The sequence below is a fragment of the Typopeltis vanoorti genome, chromosome 8 (assembly GCF_054136105.1).
Source record: "Typopeltis vanoorti isolate ZY-2024b chromosome 8, IOZ_Tvanoo_1.0, whole genome shotgun sequence".
Taxonomy (NCBI): domain Eukaryota; kingdom Metazoa; phylum Arthropoda; class Arachnida; order Uropygi; family Thelyphonidae; genus Typopeltis; species Typopeltis vanoorti.
In genome coordinates this window covers 107,937,702-107,956,975 of record NC_143556.1, presented here as the reverse complement: position 1 = coordinate 107,956,975, position 19,274 = coordinate 107,937,702, and the positions used below count along the sequence as shown (strand labels likewise).

Here is a 19,274-nt window from a genome sequence, read left to right as displayed (position 1 = left end):
TCATGTTATCAGTCTGTGGTGTGCCAGTATCGGTAAGTGGTGATATTATTTGATCTATTCTACGTTAAAAAATTTAACCCTGAGATGGAGAAGTGGCTGATAAAAAATAAAAAAAATTCCCGCGAACAATCAGAAGAAGCAGAAACAGACTCAAAAAAAAAAAAAAAGGACAGTATTTCATATTTTACCAGAACAGCCCGCATCGTCTTCAGAACCGAACAGTAAGAGGCAAAAAATGTAATATTTGCATTTGATTTTTGCAATATTCGCTGTGTATGTTTTGTATTGAATATAAATACAATAAATATTATAATAATATATCTCTATTACGATTTTTTTTCGAGGGGGGCCCTGAAATCAAATATTTTAATTTTTGCAAAGGGGGCCCTGACATCCAGAAGTTTGGGAAGCACTGCTCTAGTGTATTAAATAAATCTGTAGTCCCAAGTGGTTTTTTTAAACTCATATTTTAGGGGGGGGCGGTTTCATTTTTATTTCATTATTTTTTAACCTATTAACACGCGAATGAATATGTAAAGGGATAATAATTTAACGAAACAGATCTAGGTTTCTTTATTTAAGTTTCTTATTGTTCATACTGATTATGTGTTACGATAAGAAAGACAATATCTGTATAATAAATTAATTTAATTTAAGAATAATATCCTTTGGCCTTAGTTAAAAAAATAACTCAACCCAACACTCTTCCATATTTTCAGTAAACCAGTAGAGATCGCATCGTTCAACTAATTTTAACCAAACTTGGAACGTATTTGTTGCTTACTTTTCGAAAGTAGCTATAGAAATTCAGCGAATTGGATGAAAATGAACGAGGGAAGTTAAGTGAGGGGAGTGTCCTTTATAGATTATTTGTTAGTTGTCTCGTCATCGGATTTCGACAGAATATCGACACATTTGGCAAATATGAAGTGGAGGAAAAGGGTCACATGGGAAGTCCCTCCTGAGGTAGGCATAGTTTTTTAAGACCCTTTACTTATACAGTGGCCAATATGTTTGAAAATGAGGACACATGAAGACTTGTTAATGAAGCTACAATATAAACAAACTGTTTAAAGTATATAGCGAATATGGCGAAAATGAATAGTATATATAGCTATAGGCTGTCACATGCAAGCTTAGCTTTTTAGGTATTTTTTTTTTGACCTTCTACTACAAGTAGAACCAATTTCACACCGTACAACACCCATATAATGACTTCTACTTGATTACAAAAAAAATCTTAAATACATTATTTTTAATACGCAAGAAATTTAAAACACCACAATTATAATAATCTACGAGTGTAGAATTATCCGTTCATTTTTTTTTTTTCATTCTAGAGATTACAGTGTGACCAACGCTTAAAAATAAGTATTATTATTCATCTCCCCATTCACAAATCCTCAAATATCCGCTTTCTGCAGAAAAATGTTGCTTGACTAACTCCATCCAAATTAACTTTTATTAACACAGGTTAAATTTTATAAACAAAACGGGCTAATTAAAAACTAAAAGATCTCAGCGTGACTTGCATCTTTACCACTACTGTCAACACTAATAAATACTGGTATTATCGTTTGTCCATAGAATCAGGCTGTTAAAATAAGCGTACAAGGATTCTTTATCAGATATGTTTCTCATCTGATCCCGTACGCAATCCCTCTCGGCTCTTCCATATATCACTCTTTGATACCTGTCGAACAGCCACTCTCCAATCTATGACACAAGCCAGTTTTATACCCCTAACCCTTTCAGTTTGTATAATAACATCCTGTGTGGAATTCTATCAAACGTCTTAGCAAAATCCCAAATATAACCATTCATCTCATCCAACTCTGCTAACATGCAGAATGCATGTTAGAATGCATGTTATTATTGCAGAACTCGAGTACATTGGTAAACCAGGATCTACCTTTAACAAAAGGATGGAGTCCTCAGTATTACATACCCACTTCTGGATGCTCGTTTTTACTAGGTTCTTCTACTTCAATAACTCCTCTAGAGATATAGATTCTTGATAACTCGCTATATCATTTCCACCCATTCTTTTTTGAATTGTCTTGACCTCTTTATATTGATTAGAAATGTGTTGTATTGAGACTCAAATTAAACAACCATACTAGAAGCACAGCATGGCAAAGAATTCTCTCATGTTTCCTTCGAATAGCTTCTTTTCATAGTCTGATTTTATTTTCGTCACCATGGCTGTCATTCTCCACTGTTTTTAATACCACTCATATGCGTAGTCATCACATTTTCTCATGATATAAGTTCCATAACATTGTCATTTTATGTAGCTCATGCTTTAAAATTTTATCCATTCATTTAACTCCCCTCAAATTAATTCTCTTCGACTCCGGGAATGCAGCCAGTTATAGCTTCCTTCAAATACCCTTTCCATTCCCATTCACTGCTGATTTCTCTACTATAGAGTTTCTCAGAATATGGCACAAGTGTAACCTGCATTCGCAGTTTATTATAATAATTTTCGAATAAAAGCCAAAAGACTATTTTTCTGGCAACCTTAATAATAATAAAGGGGATACAAATCCTTTGATGTTTATCTGCCAGTAAGCGAAACTCTAAGAACTAGGACTAAGATCTATGAGTTTCATACCGAAAAACTCTCGGCAAATCCAAGTGTAAGTAACCACTTTGTAGTACAACACCAAGGCAACTCGTATCAAAGGTGGAGCAAGCTCCCTCACTATCCTTGATATTTTCTCACAATGTAAAAACACAGCCCCTAGGGGATGTAATACTGTAATTACATTATGAGGAGAGGTCACTACCCAGACCGGTTTCAACCTTTTTTTTAAAGGTGTATTTAAGTAAAGACCTCTCTAAAAATTAGGACGATCCCTGGACCACTCAATAGTGGCCGAAAGACCGTCCAACTGAGCGTTGTTCCACTCAGTGACAGACTCACTCCGTCACCGAGAAGAACGTCTCAGCGTTGGCTCTACCCAGTGGCAGGCTCACCCCACCACCAGCAGAGCCATAATCTCAGCGGTGGCCCTACTCAGAGACAGGCGAAAACCTATCCCAAGCAGAGCCTCTCATATATACCTATACCTATATATCTATCTAGCATCCACCTCTCATCAGTGAGTAGATAGACCTGGAAGATAACAAGGTTTAAGTGAAAAGAACTTACATACCTTCACTATACGAATGTCATAAAGGTGTGCCTGTATATTATAACATAGAATAAAAGCCAAAAGGCTATTTTTCTGGCAACCTTAATAATAATAAAGGGGATACAAATCTTTTGATGTTTATCTGCCAGTAAGCGAAACTCTAAGAACTAGGACTAAGATCTATGAGTTTCGCTTACTGGCAGATAAACATCAAAGGATTTGTATCCCCAAAATGAATTGTCCCAACTCATTTTGCATCCTCTTAAATTACTCCTGTCTCCTCAATTTCAATGACATGAAGAATAAATCTTATGTACGACCAGGTGCTGAAGCTCCCTTCCTTATTCCACTAGCACCTGATTCATTCTAAAAGCCTTTTGGAGCAAGTCCTCCAATTGTCTCCCAATTTATCCAATTCAATATAACTGAAGATGTTGCTTTCAATTGCAAATTATCAGAAGAAATATCCTAATTAGACATTGAAAATAAACCTAATGTCTCATATTCTCCTACTTAAAATGATGATTCAGGGTAGTTTTGGTGGTGTAGCCAGCATGTGTAACAAACTGCAGTAATGTTTCGACAAGTACTTCCAGGAATTGGGAGAGGAGGACTAACTCGTGAGCGATAAAATTCGGACCTTGTAGTTGGGGTCGCTTTTCATGTGACTGATTACTTGATCCAGTGACAGCTGACATACTAGATGTAAATATCTTCATGAAACTAGAATCTTGATGTGAAGGATCAGTAAAAGGCGAAGCAGAAGGCTCTTTAAATTTTTAAATCATTCTATTGCACCTTGTGCAACAGAATCATTAGAATATTCTATTCATTAGAATAGAATATTCTATTTTCAATTTTAAATGATCCTATTGCACCTTGAGTAAGACAATGGATATGGATGTGTCAGATAGTACAGAACTGATACTTCACTGAAACCTAAATAGTGAAAGAAAGCCAGTTTGGGTCTGGCTTTCTTTCATTTGTGGGCATTACCTTCACTAATATTAGTGAGGAATAATGTCTTCTTGTTTCACGGTACTCAACAGGCCTTAAAGCGACCGCGACCATCAACGCTGCCTTGGATTTCCTAACCATTCTTGCAGGATTGGTGGTTAACTCAATGTCTATAATATATGTTGTATGTAAATTGCTAGTGTTCTCCTAGAACACTCGCAATTTGCTTGAATGCTGGATGAAAAACCCGTTTCTAAGAGAAAACCCTTCCACTTCCATATAAGACCGACTAATTTACCTGCATTTGAAAACCTCTGCTGAGAAAGTCTTTTTGCGTCCTATTCGGGATTCGAACCAAAATCGAAATTAAGCATATTGATTGCAGGTGCTATTTCTTTCAAAACGAACGTTGAATTGAAAAAAAAAAAGGGAAAAAAAAGAAAAAAACCTTATTGTCTGTTGACCAACTAGTGCTGCCATCTATATTCAAAAGTTCAAATCTTGAGATTTTAAGCTGTAATTTAAGAGATGTATTTATTGTCTTTTTTCAATTCTTGTGACTTTTCCTTATAAGAAATTTGTAAATTACTATGCATTTAAAATATTCATATACTCTAAATTTATTTCAAATGTAATTTCCAAGCTTCCCAAAAGGGGCAAGTATTTTATCATGAAAACATTCACAATTAAAATTAAAAATGCTTTCTATTGTTTATTCTTCAATTTTCAGTGGTTTTATTAAATCTCGAGGAAAGCTTAATACTACGTACTTTCCAACTTCTGCTTCAAACTACTTGAAAAATATAAAATAAAAATTCCCTTTCTTCAGTTGAAGAGAACATTTGTGAAGAAATAACTCTATATTACTATTATGATTAATTACAACAGATGTGATAAAAATTAGCAATAATCTTTGTTTTATTATACCAGACACGCCGTGATTTTTTAAGATTAAATTTACTAATGTTGTACATTTTATGTAGGTTCATCGCCGACTTTTGTTTGATGACGGGTTTGGTGTCAGCGAACCACTAAACGAACTAGGAATTGATGGACGAGGACTTGTGATCAGAGGAAAGCATCTCCTTCTTCTGGGTCCTACGGATATTCTCAAGCATCGTTACAGAGAATTAGCGAAACAAATGTTCTATAAACCTCTAATGACTTTTTTGATTGAAAACGTCACCTCACAGAATTATGAAGGAGAAACTGCTGAATCTCCGAGAGCTAGTTGGCTAAAAGATCCTAATGTAAGTATATCACATGCTATAAACTTTAGTAATTTAGATGGCGCTTATTAATATTTTTTCTGTAATGCATATTAGGGCATGGCTGAATTTATGCGTAAGCTAGATAGGCTGAAGCTCAGAGCCTCACATGGTTACAAAGGCCTACAAAAAGCTATTTAAACCTACACTGAATCTTAATACTCTTAAAATTTGGTTGTATCGTTGAGTGCAGTCTTCTCATAAGCCAAAATGAGAATTAATTTGATTATCTTCATCAAAATTAATTTTGAACTATTCTCTCGGTTTACACTTAAAATGCACATAATTCTAATGTAATTCATTCATCCCACCACCATCATAAGAGGGAACTAACCACACTTTCCAGTCCAAAATAGGCCATCGCAGTAGACTACACTAATGCAAACTGAACTAGAAATTTCTATAATTATTCATAATGAGTTATGTTGGTTCCTTGTAAATGTATAACCAAACCGTATGCATGATGTGATTTGATAAATCCTAATTACATTTTTTTTTCTCTCTTATAGTATTCAGCATTATTTTCTAGTCTCCCTCCGAATGTCCATCTATTGACACTGAAGAAACTTAGTGCAACTGAATTATTAATAAGACTGGAACACATTTATGAAGTAAACGAAGACCCCTTAATGTCTCGACCTGTGAATGTCTCCTTATCCGTAAGTATTTTTGATTGTAGCAACATATGAGAACGTTGTGCATTTAAAAAGATATAAATATAAAATTCTATATATATATATAAATCTATTAAATAAAAATCTATTAAAATTAAAATTTAAAAAACTGATATATCAAATAGGCGTTTGGCTTTTCATCTCAAACTGATATATCATCAATATGAAAACACATATTTTGTTGTTCGCTTAAGATAATTACAAGTTTATTCAAATATTTGCAGCTGAATGCATATTTCATTGCTCTTCGTTATCTCTTGTTGGTCTTTCCTAATAATCTGCCTCAAGTAAAATGTGAGCATGCCAACCATATACTGCATACAGGCCCGGCTGGTGGCGTATGCGAAGTGTGCAATATACACAGGCGCCGCAGAAGAAAAGGCGCCTAAAAGATGTCCAAATATATGAGATTAGAGTTTAAAACAAACAACGAATGGTACAGAATCGTACATATAATTATGAAAGTACGTCGTCTTCCGTTCGAGCCCCCTTCAGATCTTCCCGGAAACGAACAAAAAAGTCTGAAATTGTATCCTGGACCCGATTATATCACTGTAATTTTTGATTAAAATTTACGAAAATATACCTAAAATAGTTCTTCTTTATTTTTTGATGTATCATAAATCAACTTATGATGAATTGTTGAGTTCCGTGTAAGGGCTGTATCCTAATTTTAATCGGATCGGATGCATGTGGTCCGGCTTTAAAAGTCGCCTTACTTCTGATAACTCATTCTTCTCGACATCCGAGCCTGTTATATTAGCGGGCTGTTAGGGCGGTGTCAGCGACACAAAATAATCGGCGAACTCTCGAGTCCAATGAGAAACATTCTTGTAAAATTCTCATTTATTTTCGTTGAATCTTCCTGAGAGAAGTAGGCTAGTATTCTGTAACATTTCCAACAAGTTATATTGAACAATTGTTGGTATAAAAGAAATATTGTTTTGTATAAAAGCCATAAAGGTAGGATATTTCACTTGCTTTAGAAGAAATGTACCTATGTCACTAGAGGTTAAAAAATATTTGTAGAAATATGGGGTGAAGTGGAATTCCTGGGTTTTTTGAAAATTTCAAATATGAGTTAAAGATCCAACCCTTAGGGTTGATGTTTTCATTAGAAGAATTTAAAAATTTTAAAAATTATGAATTAATTGAAAATATAGGATAAATTTGTGAGAACTTCCCAGAGTCCCTTTTAGTAAAGAATATTTGAATAAATCTCTTAACTTTATATTACTATTTTATATTATTTTGAAGATTTATATAACTTGAAAAAACGTGTATAAGCAGGACTAATCCTTAGGTAACATTATACTGTAAAGCGGTTTTTATTTGTTTTTCATTTCCTGTTCGTTTTATTCCCACTTGATTCAAAAAAACTTTTTTGGAAAGGCGCCGAACATTAATCGCACACACAAGAAAAATACTAAGCGCCGGTCCTGATTACATACATGGTCAGTTTTGCTATATGAGCGATATGAATATATCTACTCTCTCTATATAAAAAGATAAGCCGAAATTTGAAACGTTTTTATGTCACGTTTTTTGTCTGCGGTTTACAAGCCAGGAACTCGGGGGGTTAGGCGCCGGGGGGGGGCAGAGCCCCCACCTAGTGTAGCGCAGTTAACTTATCTTCGCAGGAGTGGATTTTTGATGTAGAAATTAAAAATATTAAGATGGTTTATGTTGATACAAGCAATGTATGTTCATATACTTTTACTATGAAACTTCATTAAGAAATAAACTTAATTAGTGATGCCGAAACAAAAACTAAAGAGACAATTTTCTTTACAGAGAATTTTTAAACCCTTCAGGATAGTTGACGTCAAAGAAACCACTTTATCAGCGAACCAATATCTCGATGAAGTCTCCCGCTTCGAATGGAATACGGTGGAACAGCCGATTAGTGAGATGATGTTAAATGACGAAGCACCAGCAGTTATAAATGAAAATGGTAAGTTTTGAAATCAATGCAATAACATCAGTTACACAATTCGGTTTACTCTTATCCCCTAATTAAAAGGAGACCTAGAGGGTTTTTGAGTCTTCACTCATTAGTTACAACTTATTTTCTTGTTTTCTTATTCATTAACTTCAGTTATTGCATCCATTCGCTTATCGAATTCGTCGATGGCAGAAATAAAATTTGTGTAAATATCGCCACTCCAACAACATACATAATTTAATATGAAATACATTTATTTTATATTTTATTGGATCTATTTCATGCTGTTTTATGTCTGTACTTTATGTACGTTTTTTCGTTCATAACTAGTTGATGTTCCTTGGTTCTTAGTTGATTCAGATAATTTAAAGCAGTTCTGTTCGTGTATCTGTTATTGTGCACGGTGCGTGATTTCACATACTGTTTTTGCATAAAGTAGTTCAATCGTATAATATAAATATTTCATAAAAGTCTCTTGCTCTTTTATAAGGGCACAATGAAGAAGTCATTGAAGAAGAAGATGAAGAAGAAGAAGAAAATGCCGAGTCCCATAATCACACAGCAGATGAACAGCCTTTAATAGAAGGGAATGAGGACAACGAAGAAGAACAGGAACTGGTAGATCAACATCTTGAAGTAGAACCTGGAAGCCACACTCAAGAAGAAAAGCCACTTCAAATACTGTTAAATCCAATGGAAATCAAAACTTTCATAGTGACAATAGAATATTCTCAAGTGCATTAAAACTAGAAAATTAATCTATTCAACTTTTGGATCTCATAAATTATATTTCCTCTAACTGGAACGGTAGCTTAATGAGATCAACACTTATTTCAGTATTTGTGAACTGCCCTAAAAACAGTTGAAATTCATACGGCTTCCTCAAAGTGCCTTTTTCATTATCGAGAGACAATTCTTAACAAGATGAGTTCAGATATACACTTCTCACTCGCAGTGCTTTCAAATTAGAGCAGTGACGTTGTTATTGGTAATCGCTCACGATTGCAAATCTGCGGTAAATATTTCTTCCGTATTTCAATTATTTATTATCATAATGCAAATTAAAACGAAATGAAATTCTAATTACTTATGATATTCTATTCACAATACCAAACATATCTCTCTATCTATCTATCTATCTATCTATCTATCTGCACACTATATTGCATCATATTGTTTTCTTATTTTGCGCTACCTTTTCATAAAGTATCAAATGCCAAAATACTGATTCAGATGAATAATATAACTAATTTCAACTACCTTTCGTATCTTTTAATATATATCAAACCGTCTTGAAAGCAACCCCCTGGTTCTTGAGAAAAAAACATAATAAGGCGAATTCCAGTGAGCACCCGAAACAAATAATTGCTTTTAAAATGAGTTTCACTTGTTTTATCCAACACAGTTATGAAATTCTGATGTAACTTGTGTTGTCTTGCCATAGTTCGATATGAGTTTATTGTAATTAAAATATTTTGTACATATGAAATATTTGTTTACAACGAAAAGAAACAAACTTTCTCATTCTTCTGTATCAGAAAACTATTGTTTCTTAGCTTATATAGCCAATTAAGAATATATATATTTTTATTTGCTGTTTGTCATACATCAGAGATCGGCAACCCTCAACCAGCATACGATAGACAGAAATACTCGAGGGCAGTCTTAATAAGAATTACAAAAGTACAAAATTTAAATATTTTCTCGTATGATGCATTGTAGTTGAAATTTTATAATTAAAGATGTCGTCTTGTGTTTCTGTCACGTGCTGGCTTGTACTTCAGCAGTTAATATTAAAATAATTAACTGCAAAGGTGCAAATAAACCCTTTCAGCTAGCTATAGTATCCTAGAAGAAAGAAAATAATACTAGTCGCACACAGTAGGATCAAAAATATTAAAACCAAAAATGCTATCATTCGACATAAAAATATTGCCGATCCTTGATTTCGATAGTTTGCTTAGATGTACAGATAGAAAAATATTTTTATTTATACATATAATTATTGTGTTTAGCCTTTAAATAGTGCCGATAGATGGCAGCACAAATATTGTGTAATATATTGAACACAATCTAGTCCAGACATGAAAAAAATATATAGATATATCTGTATTTAATGACAATAAAATACGAAGAAAAGAAAAGAAAAAACTGGTGTGATCTTATTTAATTTGTGTGATAGATTTATTTACTTGTTAAATACAGAACAGCTGTTGATAAGCAGATCCTGCCCAAGGCAGGGGAGGAATGGCGTTTGCCGCAGGCGGAAAAGTCAAAGGGCAGAAAACTTACAAAGACAAAACTTATAAAATTTTTTTTTTTAAAATTAATTAAATTGGATATATCATATATTTAAAAATATTAAATTTATATATACATATTTATAAAGATAATTATATAAGCTCCAAATAATTATTTTTATTTTGATAATCCCTGGGACAGAAACATTTAGATCCAATTTCATTGAGAAAATTTGATTCTCTTATAAATAGAATATTTTATTTAAGAAAAAATTAATCGGAAATTTTTATTTAGTAATTTAATATTTTAATATAAAAAATGGATATATTAATAATATAAATATGAAACTTTTTGAGAAAATTAAAAATATTTTTTAAACTATATTGTAGTCGTATAAGATGTTATTATCTATAATTATAAATCGTTCACATATCCGCAATATTTTCTTACATTCCAGTTCGCTACCCTGTATTAATGTGTATTATATTATTAGCTTGCTGAATGAATTTTGTTACCTCGTATTTATGAAGGTAAGTTCGTAGTTAAATATGTGATTTATCTTAGTAATGATTTTTTAAATAAATTATTCATTTCATTTTCTTTCTAGCTATAGCCGTGTTTTTTTTTAAGTTTTTTTATTTTATTTTACGAACTCCTGCATATATTTGAAATTGTCCCATTGACTATTATCCGGAGTTTTACGTTAATATTAAACAAGGTAATTTTTAATTTTATTTTGCTAATTTATTTGTTTTCTTAATGCAATAAAATCAGATACAAAATGATTGTATAAAGGGACGAGACTTAGCAAATGACGATTCGATTCTAATTTTTTTACGTTGTTTTGGGCCCATACTTTATGAAAAAAAAAACTTTCTTTATTATTACAGAAACAGACAAAAATGGCAGACCAGAGAAAAAAAAATTAAAATCCTCTCTGGTCATCAATACAGAAAAAGGCGAGCAGATCGAGAACTTATTCGAGCTCAACAAGAAAAATCAATTGCGGAAATTTTTAAAATTATCAGAAACAAGAGTCAGTTAAAGTTTGAAAAAATTAAATCTACGTTCCTGTAGAGTCCCCCACTGACAATGAGTCTGAAAATTCGGATTTGCGGTTAGATGATAATCAGGCTCTTGGGAAACCTCCAATAGCTTCGACTTCAAATGTCCCAACACTAAATTACGAGCTTTTTGACGATCCAGCTTTATGGCCAAACTTATCCAATTCAACAATTGATATATTAGTAAAACGAGGTCCTCCTGTTGAATCAAAAGAGACTTTTTTCCAAGCGATGAACACAATAGAAGTTTTTATATATCGTATTATAATAGGATTTTGAATAACGGAGAAACCATTAAAAGATCTTGGTTAATTTATTCAAGTTCAAAAATGTAGCATTTTGTTTCTGCTGCAAATTATTTTCTAATATTCGAACTATGAACTTAATTTCGAAAAATTCCAAGAACATTTTAATAATTGTGAAAAATGGATTGATTTGGAAAAGCGTTTAAAAATGAAACTACAATTGATCAACATCAGCTGAAATTACTCAAAAAAGAAGAAGAACACTGGATGCATGTTTTAAAACGCATAATATCAGTTATTAAATTTCTTGCAAAAGAAAACAGCATTCAGAGGAAGTTCAGATACTCTATATACAAATAATAATGAAAACTTTTGGAAACTGATTGAATTATTCGCCTAATTTGACAGCGTATAATTACGAAAACATGTAGAACGCATTAAAAACAAAAATTCATGTTCATTATTTAGGGAAGTGTATACAAAACGTAATCATTAATATATTGAGCAATGAAATTTAAAAAAATGTATCTAAGATAATGAATGCTAAGTATTTTTCAATAATTGTTGATTGCACCACTGATATTTCACTGTAGGAGCAAATGTCCTTAATTGTAATATATGTTTCTATAAAAGAAAAAAAAATGAAGAAACCCAAGATAGTATACAAATAGAGTAAAGATTTCTAGATTTTATTAAAATTAATAATACAACAGGAAGTGGTATGGCTGAAGTAATTTTAAAATTATTAGAAGAAAAAAACTTTAATATTCAAAATATCCGTGGTCAGGGATATGACAACGGGTCAAATATGAAGGGGAAGAATGCAGGGGTACAAGCACTTTTAAGGAACAAAAATCCTAGAGCATTTTTTGTTCCGTGTTGCACGCATTCCTTGAACTTGGTATTGTGTGATGCAGCAAGCTGTAATGTAGATACGGTTTTATTTTTTGACATTATTCAGTCAATCTATAATTTCTTTACTTCATCGAGTCATCGATGAGAAGTTCAAAACCACATCCAAAATTTTACTTTAAAACCTTTATGCACGACGAGATGGGAAAGTCGCGTTGAAGCTGTAAAAGCAATACGAAATCAAGTAAAAGAAATACATGAAGTTTTCATTTTCATCACAGAAGATGACAGCTCAATTGGGCAACAAGACAATAAAACAAAATTGGAAGCTAGTTCGTTATCAAAAAAAATTTATTCTTTCAAGTTTATATTTGGCACATTTGTTTAGCATGACATTCTAAGTGAAGTCAATGCATCTGGCAAACAATTGCAAAATATCTCTTGCAATATTATGGAAGCCTTGAAATCATTAGATAGCACGAAAAAAATTCTTGACGTCATATAGAAGCGAAAATAAATTTTTGAAGGTTAAACATCAAGCCAACTTTGCTCTAAATATTGGGTTAAATATTTAGTTCTTATGAGGACTTATGAACAGCGTAGTGCTGTTCATAAGTCCTCCCCTCACTCCTCTGTATATCAAAATCCTTAAGGTGTTTTTATTTCTAATAAATGAAAACCCTATTTATATTTAAAATTAAATATTTGAAATTGGATTTACAGTGGCAACGATTTCAAAGTGACATACGACGATTTAATGATAACTGCCTTTGCCCATAAAAATTGAAAAAATAAATAAATTTTGAAAATTCCCCCTATAGATGTCGCTGAGAGGCTTCATTGATGGGGTTTCAGATTTATGTATCGCCGTTTAGAAAAGTAACGATATTTCATGCCTGAAATAAAATACTGTTAATACAGTGTTTCATTGCAACAGCAATGGGACATTATAGTGAATATTACCTGCGCTACAGTTTTCTGTGAAAAATTATTTAAAAAAAAACATTCCCGGTTTTTATCCCGCATAGAAACATTTGGCATAGAAACAAACCTACCAGAGAGTCTTTGGAAGCGTGGAGATGTACAAAGACAATAATAATAATAATAATAATAATAATAATAATAATGATAATAATGATTTTTTAATAATATTTTTATTATGTCTCAGATAAATTACATACATAGATACAGTAACAATTATATATACACGATTAACAATTATATAACAGATACTTGCAATTGCAGGCGTAGACTTCTGCGGCTAATTGGTTCAAAAGATATATTTCGGTGATTACACCACATTTTTTTATTATTCAGTTATATAAAACACTGAAATAATAGTTCCCGACAAGTTTCGTAAATCGTAGGATTTACATCTTCAGGGGGTAAATAGTATAACTTAAAGTTTAAACAAGAGAATTAATAAATACAAATCATAACCGTCTGGATATTCATAAAACTCAAATGACAGAATGCAGATATATAACGTTATTGACGTTGAACAATACTGGGCGATGTCAAGTATTGTTCAACGTCTAAAGATATCGTTCAGTATCTAAAGATACTTGCAAGTTAATAATTTTCTTCCTCGAAGCTTAGCAGAGCTTATCTGAGGAAGATAATAGATGATAGACGGTGGTGGTTTCATGGTTATGTTTCTATACTGATCGCAAGCCAGGTGTTGATTTTACTGTTTGTTGGTACGTGCTTAGAAGACTTCAACTCCTATTACAGTTTAACTTTTTTTCTTTCTTTCTTTTTTTTTTTTTTTTTGCAAATAGGGTTGGATTTAGACATGGTGTGTTTGTTTCTTTGTGTTCTTGTAGTGATGGTTTATGAGAGGGGGGGTTGTCATAGGTTTGTGGGGGGGAGAGAAAGAGGAATTGCTCTAATTTTCATTCTCACTATAATATTTATATAGTGCCTGTTTCAGCTCTCTGTATGTTCCAAGGTTTTTGTTGTCGAACGGCAGTTTGTTTATCATGTCAGGCACGTAGAAGTTTCGGGTGGCTTTGCCGTGGTGATTGTTGTACTTATATGTTATGTAGTTTGTTGACTGTGGTCTTGTTATTTGATATGTTGTTCTGGTTACTCTATAGGTTGGGCTGTAATAATGTTTTAACATGACTGTGTAGTGGCATAAGTGTTTCACCTTTAATATTTTGTGTTTTGTCCGTGCTTCCTGAATAAGAGTGGGTTGTTCCCAGAATATCAGTTTTATCATTTTATCTTGCAACCATTGTAGCATGTTAAGTCTGTAGTCTGCACATAATGGGTATGATGTGATTCCATATCTTAAAATGTTTTCACATAATGCTTTATAGATTAGTATTTTTATATGGGCTGGGGCAATGTCTTTTAATCTGTATAGTTTGCTTGCTATTATCCTAAGCTTGGTATGTAGGTAGTTTGTATGGCTATTCCAACTTTGATCAGCATCTAAGTGAAGTCCGAGATAGCGTGTTGTTTTCACCTGTGTGATGGTTGTGATTTTAGGTTCTGCGCTTTGTGTATAGGAGGATGAATGTCGGATAGTGAGATATTTAGTTTCTATAGGCAGGGATTAGGGGTTTTTGAATATCATTAGCTTTGTTTTTCTAGGGTTTATATATATGCCGTTTTCGGATAACCAGTTAGTTATTTGATTGATGTCGTGTTGCATATTTGTGTAAGTGATATTTGCGTTGTTGTGAATGGATACTATGGCCGTGTCGTCTGCGTACTGAAAGATTTTACTTTTTAGGGGAAGGTGGCTTATGTCGTGTGTGTACATGTTAAATAGAATGGGAGATAGGACAGCTCTTTTCGGTACTCCACAGGTTACATGTACCTCTTTGCTGTACGCTGATCCTATACGTGTGGTGTGCTTTCTGTTTTTCATGTATGCTTTAAACCACTGGAGTAGACGACCTCCAATTCCGATATGAGTTAGTTTCGTTAACAAGGTTTTGCGTGTTAGTGCTTTTGTTAGGTCAATGAATACCACTAATGTTATTCTGTTTTTATCCAATGCAGCGTTTATTAGGTCTATGAAATCTTCTAGGAGTGTTGCTGTTCCTTTATATTTTTGAAAGCCATATTATGTTGGGTATGATTTGAAATGTTTCAATGTATGTGGAGAGTTTGTGATGCACGATGCGCTCCATGATTTGGTTGATTACAGACAGCGTGGCGATGGGTCTGTAATTACTTATAATGTTTCTTTTTTCCATGTTTGTGTATGGGTGTGATTAATGCAGTCTTCAGTGTTTCAGGTATGTGTCCCGTTTCGAAGATTTTATTTAAAAGTTTTGTATAACTGGAACTAAGTTGGTTGAGTGTTTCTTGATGTCTTTTGGTCTGATTCCGTCTATCCCCGGTCCTTTGTTAGGATTCATTTGTTGAATTGCCAGTGATAGTTCTTCTTTCGTTACTGTGGGAAACCACATCGACTAGTTTGCTCGTGGACCTAGTAGAGAATGTTCGTTTGTGTGAGGAAAGGTTGTTTCTTGTAGTTTTTGGACAGAGTTCACGAAGTGCTGATTAAAGTTGTTTGCTAACTGTTTGACGGATTTGGAGTCGTAGGCAAAGCTGTGTTTTATTGTTTCTGAGGCAATGGCTCTGTGTATATTATTATTATTATTATTCCTGATACCTCCAAGGAGTCCGAAGACTCATCGCGGGAGGACATCTTCAACTGTCTCTACACCTTACCTCTACTACGAATCAACGCCATCTACCGCCCACCTCCAACACCACCACAACTAGTAATTTTTGTCTGTAAATTGCGTGTGTTCTGAAGGGCCGATTTGTATGTATGCGGGATGAAAAACCCGAGTTTCCGGGAGAAAATTGTCCAGCATTTCATTAATCAGGTTTCCTTTATGTCATTGTGAGCTGTTGTTAATTTGTTGCTGTAGTAGTTTATTTTTGCCGTTCTAATCTGTGTTGTTGGGAGATTCCGTTTTCTTTTGTATTCAGCTTTTAAAGCAGAATAATAATAATAATCTGTGAATTACAAAATATAATATTTTGTGGGTTTGTTAAACATGAGTTTTATATGGCAGCCCTTTTTAATATATATTGCATCATAATTTTTGAGAAACGAGAAGATAATTTTTGTGCATTGTATAATAAAAATTTTCTGCAACTTAGTTTCATTGGGCCCCAGAATGAAAACAATAATAGAAATAACAGAGCATATTGGGTATTATAGCTGCTCTCTCTCTCTAGAAGAGCATAAAAAACAAAATTACATATGATATAAAATACATTACAGTAGCTAAAAAGACATAATTGGCTGTGCAATTTTAAATGGTTTGGATCACATATTTGGAACCGAAATGTACAATAAGAGAAAGGTGTTGAGAATGAAGTTCAATTATGTGAACTTGAATACATACATTGAATAGTCAAAAATCAAACGTATTCCATCACCCAATAAGTCTTGCTATTTCTATTACTGTAATATTCTCATTACAGCCAAGAACGTTAGGAAGATAAGGAGAGAGCATAAGACTTCATGGCATCATCCTTAAATCTTAAAATCTCAACAATTGTGTTATTATACCATAAAACATATTCCGAGATAATGAAAAAATGCACTTTTATTGTGACACGGAAAAATATAAAATAGAAGACTTGTGGATTTACTGGGTGCAAAACCCACACTTCTTTTATGGTTTTATACATATAATCATCTAAGTACGTTTTTATTTAAATTTTCAAATATTAATATTTTAAATTTGTTTGTCATTATAACTTTCGAGTTTCATACTTATAAATCACCATCAAATTTGTAAAAAAAATAATAAAGTGTCATTTTTCTACTTTGTATTAAAATTAAGTTTGTAATAATATTTGAGTTTTTAATTATATTAAATTTTTCTCCATTCAACTCGTCTTGCAAACAAGTAAATCGCAAAATGCATCCCATTTATCTCATTTCCGCTGAAGATATGAATCCCCTATGTTTATGTAGAGACTGTCCAGACTTCCACCCTGCATCGAAACATCACGTCTTAAGTGCTTCCACTTAACTTTACTAAGAAACGCCTGCCACAGAACGCTTTAATTCCTTATCTCTATTTAATGCGCCCACTTCCAATCCTGCTAGTAATGAATCTGTCAATGTTTCTTCCACTTTGCAACATTTATCTCCAATTTTGTTAATTTTTCCACTACCATGGTTACAATTCGCTTGGCAAGAATTTATGGACAGCCCCAAAAATGGATCTTCACTTTTACCTAAGTCATAAATCATATTTTGTCCTCTGCTCTACCCTTTCCTCTCAGATTCATTCCACGATATTTTTAATCTGTTCTGTCCACTCTTCCTCATTTATCAGAAAACTTTATAACAGAATTTCCTTTCATATTCCTTGTTCTGTTCATCTAACACCACAGAGAATAGATGAAGATCAGAAGAGAACCTTGATCTAACTCAACCTTCACTTGGAGATTTCCTATTTCCTCTTTTTTTTCTTTTTTTTTCTTCTTTTTTTAAGCTCCTTTGTATGCAACTTGTATAAATGTAAAAATATGATTCTTAGAATGTTCTTTTTCTTTCAAAATTGCAGCATTTGTGTTCACTCTATCACGTGTTTTGTGGATGTTTTTATTTTATTTTTTTTTTTTCTAAATGAGGAAAATCAAACGAGGGCGTCTTCATTAACATAGGTAATATAAAACTCGCATCCATACTGAACTTTTCTGGAATTCATCAATCGTGAAAAATTTTACTTTTTTTTTTTTTTTTCATTCCCACATACGAAAGGTTATATAACCTATAGTAGATTGATACCATGAGTGAAGAAGCAAGGTGGGGGAACATAATTGGCAGGAGATAGGCTATTAGAATTGTCACCTACATAAAGAACGCCTAGTCTCCATGTCATAACGCGATAACGTTATGACATGGAGCTTGTATACTACTCCAATCGATCTACCTCCAAGAAAGATATGATGTTGTACTTGGCAGGAGGTTATGCGCTAAGTGATCGGAAACATTTTGATGCATTACCTGCTTGGTCTCGTGTTTGGAGGGGTGGCCTTCGAAACGGCTTTAACGTTCGGTGGAGGATCGGAATCTCTACAATGTGCTTAGTATACCCTTGAAAGGTATCACTAATACCATGTTTGGAGAGAGAGAGAGAGAGAACTTCTACTCCAGAGACCAAGCATAACACCGACGATTCCAAGTTTTCAATAAAGCATGGAAATGTTTTATTGAAAACTTGAAAATGAAAATTGAAAATTTCAATAAAGGACAATAATAATATTTTATGTCAATCCACGTCCTCTCACAGAAGAATGTTTATTACCCTGGTTGGGCTAAGACTAGATAATCCAAGAAGTCTACTTTACATACAAAACATAGTTTCTCCTACTTTATTTCCTCCAATAAGGAAATGATGGTGTCAAATTTAGCGATGAAAATAATTTCATATGCTCTGCTTTTAGATCTTAACCTTAAGACAATCTTTTCGAAACTATTTAAAATATTAAACTGTATAATTATAAGTAAAATATATTATATTATTTCCAAGCGCAAGAAAGTAAATTACATTGGTGGACTGTGCAGAACAAGTATACAGAAAGTTACTTCCGTCTCAAAAAAGTATGAAACCAAACTGTAATCATAGTTATACCGAAACAATAAAACCATTCCATTGAAAAGTAAGAATTGTGCCCATCTGTTTTCTTGGTCCAAATTATGGTAAATTCTTAAAAAGAGAATAATCATGGTCTTCAACATTCTGAAGCAATAAAAAAATTTTACAAATAAAATATTGAAATTTCGATTAGTTATAGCTCAGTCGGCAACTTCTCTAAGAAACAATGCATCTGTGCCACACCTACTGCAATCGAAGGCCATTTGAAGTTCGCAAAAACTGTGCCGGAGGTCAC

At 33.0% G+C, this 19,274-nt stretch overlaps 1 protein-coding gene and 1 long non-coding RNA gene across 2 annotated transcripts in view; one reads left to right on the top strand and one right to left on the bottom strand.

Moving 5' to 3' along the window:
• The window catches only part of LOC150104258 (lysosomal alpha-mannosidase-like), a 100,543-nt gene extending 90,490 nt beyond the window's left edge, over positions 1 to 10,053 (top strand). The window contains exons 23-26 of the mRNA XM_090396871.1: positions 5,081 to 5,347; positions 5,875 to 6,024; positions 7,834 to 7,993; positions 8,475 to 10,053. Of these exons, the coding sequence (XP_090252997.1) occupies positions 5,081 to 5,347; positions 5,875 to 6,024; positions 7,834 to 7,993; positions 8,475 to 8,728 (831 nt within the window). The 3' untranslated portion in view covers positions 8,729 to 10,053. The remainder of the gene's footprint in view (positions 1 to 5,080; positions 5,348 to 5,874; positions 6,025 to 7,833; positions 7,994 to 8,474) is intronic.
• The window catches only part of LOC150104257 (uncharacterized), a 59,384-nt gene that overhangs the window by 13,734 nt on the left and 26,376 nt on the right, over positions 1 to 19,274 (bottom strand). The window lies entirely within an intron of this gene.